Genomic DNA, 10000 nt, shown 5'->3' on the forward strand with positions numbered 1-10000 from the left:
GTACATGGTTTTGTTTGTTGTTTAAGAAACAACAAAAGGGATTCTATTAAGACTTGCAATTCAGAATCCTCCCTCTCCCCACCTACAAAAAACAGTAATGGAAGTCCCACAGAGCTGTGAAATTGCATCCCAGTTTTGTTAGGCTTTCTTTATCGGTATTTTGTTACAAAAACATGTTATTGTACAGTTTCTGCTCAAATTAACTGACACCACAACCCAAAAGAACAGCTCAGTTCGGTTAGAGTGTCCGCCCTGAGATTGGAAGGTCTTTAGTTCGATCCCCGACCGAGTCATCCCAAAGACTATAAAAATGGTACCCGATGCCTCCCTGCGTGGCACTCAGAATTAAGGGTTGGATTGGGGGTAAGACCCTGCGACATACCAGCGTCATGTCCAGGGGGTGTACTTGTACATCAAGCCCCCTCACGCTACGGAAACAGGCTCCTACCCTAAGGGCCATTAGGCTCGAGAACCATCGTTTCTCAAGACTACTTACCTACCTACTTACAACCCAAAAGGGTTCTTATACAACGAGACTCTGTCTCTGTAAGTGTGTGTCCAGGAACGTCTGTCATACTTATGTGTCTATTTACAGTCGAATAGACGCCTCCAACGATGGCATGGCATTTCCTCATACACCTGCAGCATGGCACACCTGGAACATGGCATGGTGATTGTATAGAATGTAAGCTTGGCTTACAACAATGTTCTGAATCCAGCATGGTCGAGGCGCTGCCCCCAGCGCGCTGAATGAGTCTAGATTGGCAGGCAACATTTTCACTGACAATTGATTCGTATGTCCGCCATGCATGAGCGTCCCCATTGCCTCTGCTGTTCAAGTAAATGAGCTAATTTCACGGTCTGATGGGCTGACAAAGCTTTTTAAATAGTTGAGAATTGTCACTTATGCGCAATTTAAGCCTGTTCCGAAAAATGAATTGGAGAGATAATTCCCCCCCTTGGATGTGGGTGAGTTTCAGGGCCATAGAAAAACACCCAGAGGACAGAGGACCGTGACATCACTAAGCAGGGCCTTTTGACATCCCGTCGTGGGTGTTAATTTCTAGTTACCTTAGGGTCAAAGGTCAACAACAGGGATTTCAGCTTAATGCTCTGATCTCATACCATAATACCATTATAATGTTGCTGTAGGCCAGTGTGACTTTAGAAAATCCCTACTTTAGTCTATTCTACGGCTATTGATCTTTTTCATTACCTCATAGTGTATAGGATAGCGTTTGAGGCTCTGGGGGTCCATTAAGCGCTCATGCTGGAGACTCTCTGTACTGGTACGGTAATGGCTTGAACTCAAAGGCGGGAGACATAAAAGTGTGTAACCACTCCAGCCCTGGTGAGTTTATGTCAGGCGCCTCTATGGTGAGTTCACTCTCTTGTGTCTTTGGTTAGTCTGCTTGACTGTACGGTATTATGTTGTATTATGTTATTATTATTATTATTATTATTATTATTATTATTATTATTATTATTATTATTATGTTGTTGTTGTATTATGTATTATGTCATCCCATTGTACTTGTACTTGCACAGCATTGTTGCACCATCGAAGCCACTGTAGTACCACTTTATTAATAATAATAATAATAATACATTAGACTTATAGCGCTTTTCTAGACACTAGACGCTTTACAAACGCTTTACAAACTGAAAAGATTGAGTAGTAATAATAAAAAGACACCTTTAAAAAAAAAAAAACGTTATTACTGTAGTATTATTTATATACTTTACTTATTATTATTGTGATTTTGTATCTTGACGCTGCAATGCCAATGTGGAGGAACCAAAGCCAAAGCATGTTACTCTTGTGTACTTTTGAGTACTATTGAGATGTAACAAAGTGATTGTGGTTGATTTGGGGTGCAGATGACCAGGGGTTGTATTCCCCCAGGAGGACCCCAGGGGGACATGGACTCACATGTTCATCAATAGTCAGGTCTCTCATCAGAGGGTGAACCTCCCGAGTTCATCTTTGACCCTCACCCACAAAACCTTTATTTGCATTGAAAACGTGTCCGACTTGTAAGAAGCTAAGCTTTCCTCCAAACACTTATGCAAGAATGTCCCAGAAAGTCCTGGAGCGACCACAGTGAATAGTAACGAGAGAATAATAATAAGACACAATAGGCACTAAAGGCCCAGTAACACAATCTTCCTTATTTAATACTTTACTGTGCCTTATTGCCTATTTTTTTATCATCTATCTATCTTTTATTCTATATTAGATATTCTATCTCTATAATATATATTTTTATCTCCTGCGCTGTTGAGCGGAACCTTGCTTGTTACAAGCATTTCATTGTACAAGCGTTTTCATCTGGGTCCTGTGCATATGATAAATAAACCTTGATTTGGTTTGATTTCTTTCAGTGGAGCGAAAACACAATCACACTAAAGCAAGCGTTGTGCATTTGTCTTATTTATTTTATTATTATGTACTCAGACCCATATTATGTCCACACTAGGACAACAGGCACTTTCTGTGTAGCAGCTATGTTGTGATGAAACATAAGTATGACATGGCTACTGGACATTGGGGACATCTTCTCTAGCGTATCGATACTGTGAATCAATTTCATCACAAGTTGCTGGAACCTGTTTACATAAACGTCATCATACGTTTGACTGGTGATTTTAGACTATTGATATATCTCTCTCTCTCTCTTTTCTTTTCTCTCATTCTCTCTCTTCCTCTGTCCCTCTCTTTACCCCCTCTCTCTCTCTCTCTCTCTTTTCTTTTCTCTCATTCTCTCTCTTCCTCTGTCCCTCTCTTTACCCCCCCTCCCTCTGTCTTTCTCTCGCAGGATCACTGCTTCTACCACGGGCATGTGACAGGACACAGTGACTCCTGGGTGGCCCTCAGCACATGCTCAGGAGTGAGGTATGTAGTCAAGTCAAAAGTCAAAAGTCACTTTATTGTCCCATCACTGGGAAATGTGTGTTGGGCTTACACCCCACAGCAGCCAACAAAGAGCAACAGACAATACAGAATGTTAAAACACAAACAGAAGGCAGCCCTGATTAAGACAAGAGTGGAAATAAAACGATAAGCAAGATATGTTCAACATTCATCTGGTGCACTGTCTATGACTGTACTGTCATAGACCTACTGTGACTCCCAGGGCTTACTTGGACTTACAGCTTGAGTCACTGCTGCCATCTTTAAAAAGAGAGTTGGTGTTGGGTTTTAACAACGTGAGCAGCAAAGTTGACCTGAAACTGTTAGAACTCTGTCGTACTGATTACGACAAGACTTTGTTGGTGGATTTCAGAGACCCTAGGCTAGAGTGTGGATTTTCATGAAACTCTACTAATTCGATTTCTCAAATCTTCCTCGTCGGGTACAGCTCGGCAGTTTAAAAGTCTTAACATTTTTCCACAGCCTTAGAACAAAATTTAATGCAGAGAGCATATCAAATGCTTTGAAATCGGAGCTCTCCCACGGCAAGAAGGATGCCATTATTCGCCAATAAGAAAAATACGCCCTGAAAATATATTCATGAATTTGATCCAGCCCAAGACCTCGAGTTTTCTAGCTCGATCGGTCTTTATTAGAAATTAATTCCAAAACCCAGCTCAGTGAATCCTCCAGACTGTTAAGGGTGTTCCAGAAATTCTTTGATAACAATTGGTTTTTATCTTCAGTACTTATCTGATATTTATTCTTTTAGCATTTTTTTTGCTTTTAGTGTGTGTCCTTACCTGACCTTGTTGTGGGGGGGGCGGCTGTGGCTCAACCGGTAGAGCCGGCGTCTAACGATCGCAAAGTCGGCAGCTCGCAGAGGTTCGAATTCCTGGCTGGGCCACGTGTCGAAGTGCCCCTGAGCAAGGCACTGAATCCCTAATCGCTACAGGGGTCGCCTTCAATGGCTGTGACCCCGTTGTCTAGATACCCCCTCTAGAACATAAATGCATTTCGTTGTACTCTCTGTGCAATGACACACTTTGAATCCCCTTTCCTTGCCTTGTTGAGGATAAAGCCAGGATGCCGTTCAATGACAGGAGGTCAGGAGGAAACGAAACAGACGTGAGGTGATTTGAAGACAGTAACTCAACAGAATGACCTCAATCACCCGCATAGCAAACCAATCTTACTTATCGAAGACAACAACAAAATTGTTGTCTGGACTGCCAAAAGTCACCTTTATCACGGTATAATAACATGACGGTACAGCGGTATATTTTGGCTGGATTGCTGCAGATTGTCTCAGAATTGACGAGACGGAAAGACGAAGTCATGCCCTCAGTTTTAGTCAACCACACAGGTTCGCTCGAACGCCACAGGTTTTCGATATCTCTGTCTCTGTTCCCTGTTCCATCCATTGTTCATCCGTGTTCCATCGCTGTATAATTTTCCTACAATTCCCCTGCAACTCCCAGCTCGTATTTCCGTCTGGCCTACGATATGAGGATAGAAAAGCAAGGTGTTTTGTATTGACTTTGTCTGAATGACGTGGTAATGGGAAGCATGAGAGGCGCTCACCCCAAACATGAACCGTACAAACCGAACCGGTGTTTGAAATCACCACGCCAAAGTAAAGCCGAGGAGGAGGATATTGTGTTCGTTGGGTGTGCCAAAGAAGACATGTCTTTTCGCACGCACGCCTTCTCATCAGACCCATTTGAGGGACAGTACCGGTACATTCAGCTGTGCGTCTGTGTGACCACAAATAACAGAGGTTGGGTTAAAGTGTTCCATCGCCACGTAAACAGTAGGACCGTATACACCTTTTATCCACAGACCATCTTCTGTTCAACCCGCAGTAAGCATAACTGTTTCAATATGTTCATGCAGAGGTATTTTCTTAACAAATGACTCTCACATGGACATATGGAATTCTATAGTTGTTGGTGTTGATGATAATATACATGACCTTGAGGCGTGACATTTCTACTTTGTCTCCAAAGTGACCATGAATCCCTTATTTATAGAGAAAGGCTCAATAGGACTGTTCAACCTCTGTCTGGCAGGAGGTGTTTTGTTGAAAGCGTATCTTTTAAAGTAAGCCTTTTTTCTCCCTCGGTGTTTTAACGCTCATTCCGGGGAAGCGTGATTACAGAGAGCATTTCCACAATTACAGCGACGCTAAGTGGAGCTTGGACCACTCACGGCCCATTACCAGGCTACTGAGGTCAGACACAGAGCCCGGGGTAGTTAGCATTCAGCCTACCCCGTGTGTGTGGGTTGCCTTCTTGACAGTTCCTGATGGAGAGCGATACTCTTTGCTTCTAAATTGGCTTTTATAGCCCTATATCCTATGGGACAAGTTCCCGTGTGGCTCCCCAGTATACAAGGCTTATTATGAGATTGTGGTGAAGAGCTCAAAGGATACTGTCCTTCAGGTCCTTGATGTTCTTTATCTCCCCCTGCTGGTCAGATTCAAAACAACCCTAGGGCTGTTGCACAGGGATATTTACAACATGGTGACTTTTTTCAAGTGTAGATTATGAAGTGCTTCATACCTCTTTATGTTTGGATTCTTCAGTAATTCTCTGTGATCAAGATAAATGATTATTATCCCTCTATTCCTGATACAGGGGCCTGATTGCCTTGAACTCAAACGACACTTACTACCTTGAGCCAATCAGAGGGCTGGACTCTCTCCATCACACACTGTTCAGCGCGAAGGAACTGCCCATAAAAGGCGGGGCCTGCGGACACGGACATCAGACTGGACACCCGAGCCTTCTTTCCGGTCTTCTTAAACCTTTGCATCAAAGGGTAAGAGCATCAGATGCAACACGTCTCTCTATCCCCAGACATTTGGACGCAGCACTATCTATCAACAGACAAAACAAGAGTTATCAATGTTTATCTAGACATAATGTCTAACGACTATCCAAACAACGCTTCAAAGATTTATTCGAACCTCGCAGACGGTTAGACTAGATCCTCGCCCAGCGTCTTATAAATCACACAATCTCTTATAAATCACACACCCAAATATAGAACTGCAGATCCCTACAGACATTCCCAGTCATCAGCCCGAGCAAGCACACAATCACCAGCACAGCAAGCAACATGACGACAACACCACAGATGTTTTAAGCTCCGGAAACAGATTGATTAGACACACTTTTTGAATAATAAAGAGTGTCAAAGAAACTAGAAAGTGTTATATGGAACACAACACACACATAATAACAGTGTGAGCTGTCCTGCTATGAGATCGCTAGCATTATGCTTAAAGTGAGCATCTCCCTTTGTGTGACTCGTGTATACCTCTGACGTGATGGACAGAGTAATAATTCCCTTTCTTAGAGGGATGATTACCTTCCGTCTCTATGCTGCAGCTATTGACTAAACCCTCGCTCACACACAGAGTACATTTTCGTCCTGCTGAGGAAATGTCTTTCTTTCTGTCATATGGGTGCAAACACAATATTGGATTCCTCTCAGAGACATTTTAGAGCACACAATCGCTCCCAGAGCTGGCTGAAAGCTAGTGGAATTACGGGGTGTTGGGTTGGTTACCATGGGATTCCCACGATGCGGGCCTGCCTTAGTTATCCCTCCATGGGGGGGAGAGAGAAAGGCTAATTTGCTCCAGTTTAGCCGTGAATGCTAAATATGTCCCCTTGGTGGGTCATTCTGTCCTTCCTTTTCTCTCCCTCCTTTTGATTCTCTCCTTCTCTCTCTCTCTCTCTGTCTTGCTCGCTCTCTCGATCTCTCTCTAACTTATCTCTCTTCTAACTTTTTCTCCTTCTACCTCCATTCATCCCTCTCTATTTATGTTTTCTTTCCCCATCTCCTCTGTATTGATCTCTTTCCCTATATATTTTCTCCCTTTCCTCCCTCGCCCTCTATCCCACCATCAGAGCTCCCAGTTCCTTGAAGTACTACCCATTAATCCTGGGTTGTTATGCTGAGATGCCAGCCATAGCAGACCCCAGACACAGAGCCCAGTCTCAGACAGATCTCGCTCTCCCAAATAAACAGTGTGGTGTGTGTGTGTGTGTGTGTGTGTGTGTGTGTGTGTGTGTGTGTGTGTGTGTGTCTGTGTGTGTGTGTGTGTGTGTGTATGTCTGGGGCAGTGTGGGGAATGTACAGTGTGTGTGTGTGTGTGTGTGTGTGTCTGGGGCAGCGTGGGGAATGTACAGTGTGTGTGTGTGTGTGTGTGTGTGTGTGTATGTCTGAGGGAAGTGTGGGGAATGCACAGCTCCACAGGCCTCCAGCACAACTCCCCTGGACCCCTGCTACTCCAAAATATTGGCCTTCACTTTGGCCAAGACGGCATTGCCTCTATGCATAAATCACTGACTTTTTAATTACCACAGAGACTCTCTCTAATAGCTGTAATCAAGTATAAGCATAGAGGGAAATTAATGATAGAAAGATGCCAGTGTAGACAAACAGCAGGAAAGTTAAGTGTCTCAGCCACAGTAAGTGTTTTTGCTTGTGGGTTCCACTAGTATCACCACAATACAAAGCCCTGTCTGTTGTCATGGTAAAACCCGGTCACATCTCTTCACTATACTGGCTCCCCGCTGGTGGAATGAGCTCCCCACTGCTGTCAGGACTGCAGAGTTACTCCCTATCTTCCGCCGTAGACTGTGTCAAAAAAATCTTCCTTCTTCTTCTACCACAACGACTGCCAATGGCCCCTGGCCTGAGCATAAATTACTTTTTCCTGCTACTATGACTGGTGGATTGACGATTCGCTTACTTAGTCAAATGCATTTGTTGTAAGTCGCTTCGGAAAAAGCCGTCTGCTAAAATGCCCCAAAAATGTAAATGTAAATGTAAACAACCCTCTTTTCAAATGATTGGATCGGTGGTGGGGTGATCGTAGAGTAACCAGGAGGAGAATTGCTCCTCACCATCCAATCATGCATGCCCCATAAGCTTGAATAGACCAAATAACCTTCTGATCTTCTAATCCCTCATCCCCGTCTCCGCAGATGAGGCGAAATGCCTGGGGCACCACCAAGTACATGGAGCTCTATATCGTGGCGGACAGCACGCTGGTAAGCTAACGATCAACGCCCGGTTGTTCCTCTCTTCCACAGCAGCCTGAGTGTGTGTGTGTGTGTGTGTGTGTGTGTGTGTGTGTGTCACGTCTGGCCCTGGCGACGCCAGGCAACCGTTGACGTACTACCTTGAAGTTGAGCGCTAAGCCCGAGTCTTCGATTGCCAGAGAGGGACTGTGGGAAGAGTTTAGTGCACCGAGTTTGATTTACATCCTGGAGAACAAAGGATGACTCAGGACTCAAGAGCTCCATGTCTGAATGTCACAGCTGAAGGTCAAATGAGCTTGGGAATGCGTTATTGAACTAACCGGTTTACAAGAGATCTCATACTCACTCGCTGTAAGTCTAGAGGAACACTCCTAGTTAAGAGATAAGCTGAAGTCGTGCCTCTAGCGCCAAATTGGACACCTTCGTCATCTGCGCGCCAAGCATTGAGTCATACAACCACAGACTGATTGCCCATAAAGATCTATGTATGTAGGCATAACCGGGTCAATAACCATTCTAGGCGACGTACTAGCAGATTGTGTCCTAGCGTACGGACTTCACCGTTGCATTATGGGACAAATGAGTGAAGTGTGTCCATCCATTGAAAATATTTAGCTTCAAATCAAGTCATACAATCAAGAGTGTACACATAAGATACAAAACATACCGTCGTAATAGGAGGTTCTATAAAAGTGACGGTTGGAAATAAGATTGTCTAATAAGACTTCAATCTTATTATATTATATTATAATAACATTGTCTAATGAGACTATATAATAACATTGTCTAATACTCTAAGTCTTAGTATTAGTATTAGACTTGCTATCTCACGTAGGAGATTGGATAAACTGACTCTTCAAAGTCAGATTCTGAGAACAATTTATACCATTCCGGAACCAGATGGGATTCCGACCGTGAATACGATGATAACGATGATATTTCGACGATAATACTGGAAAAAGCATAAGAGGACAAGAGGGAAGGATTTGTCATTTTAATGAGAAGAAGTTCACTAGTTGGGCCTAATAGAGGGAGAGGAAGACCTCATTACCCGCTCCTAAATAGACACCGGCCTGTTAGAATGAGCAGTTATGCCTTCATGAAAGATCCATTTTATGTTCCAGTTGGCTACTATTGGGTGCAATGACGCCATGGTAACAATGCATGGTGACCAATCAGGACACTCTGTCCGTGCTCTGTATTCAGTTCACTGCCTTTTAAATTATTGCTAATTATGATGATTGATTGGGTGAAATGGAGCACTTTGTTTTTTCTGTCTGTCTTTTTTCTTAACAATCACAGTTTTGAAGCAACATGTTTTTTTTTATCTAGTGTCTGCCACTTCTGACTGGAAATGTGCCACTTTTCCATCTTCTTTTTTATCTAGTATAAACGACAAAATAAGGACTATCAGAAAACCAAGCTGAGGATAATGGAAATTGCCAATTATGTGGATAAGGTAAGCCAGTTATACAGTATTTCTGTGTCCCCAGGGAGAATGAAGCCAGCTCAATTTGCTAATGTCAACATAACAGATACTGTCAGTGCAGGGAGTGACTCTGGTTTTACAAAACACCTGCATACCATTAACTCTCTCTTGATATTCTAGCCTATTTAGTCTAGTTGATATTTGTAATCTATTTTGTCCTTTCGAGCTCACTGGCTGTTATGCTATTAAAATGACAGTGAAGTCACAGTGGAAAATAAGTCGATTTGAGTCGTGTAAACAAACGTGTGGTGTCAAAAGAATTCAACAAAAACTAAAAGTCTGGTGACAGACGTCCACAAGACCCTCTGTGTGACTCCTGTTGCCATGGGTGATGTCAGATTAGATTAGATTAGATTAGATTAGATTAGATTCCACTTTAATGTCATTGCAGAGTACAAGCACCAGACAACGAAATGCAGTTTAGTATCTAACCAGAAGTGCAAATAGTGATATAAAACATGATAGTGATAGCTACAGTATGTTCGGTAGTTAGAGATAATATACATGAGAGGATAGCAGTAAGCTATGTACAGGTAA

At 43.1% G+C, this 10000-nt stretch overlaps 1 protein-coding gene across 1 annotated transcript in view; it reads left to right on the forward strand.

Annotated features, from left to right (window-relative positions):
- adam19a (ADAM metallopeptidase domain 19a) overlaps positions 1 to 10000 on the forward strand; it is a gene marked incomplete at both ends in the record, with an annotated part of 99035 nt that overhangs the window by 71616 nt on the left and 17419 nt on the right. Inside the window, 4 exon segments of the mRNA XM_080544132.1 lie at positions 2820 to 2896; positions 5554 to 5737; positions 7918 to 7983; positions 9362 to 9433. Of these exon segments, the coding sequence (XP_080400258.1) occupies positions 2820 to 2896; positions 5554 to 5737; positions 7918 to 7983; positions 9362 to 9433 (399 nt within the window).

Source organism: Nansenia antarctica, assembly GCF_963989245.1.
Source record: "Nansenia antarctica genome assembly, chromosome: 13".
NCBI lineage: Eukaryota > Metazoa > Chordata > Actinopteri > Argentiniformes > Microstomatidae > Nansenia > Nansenia antarctica.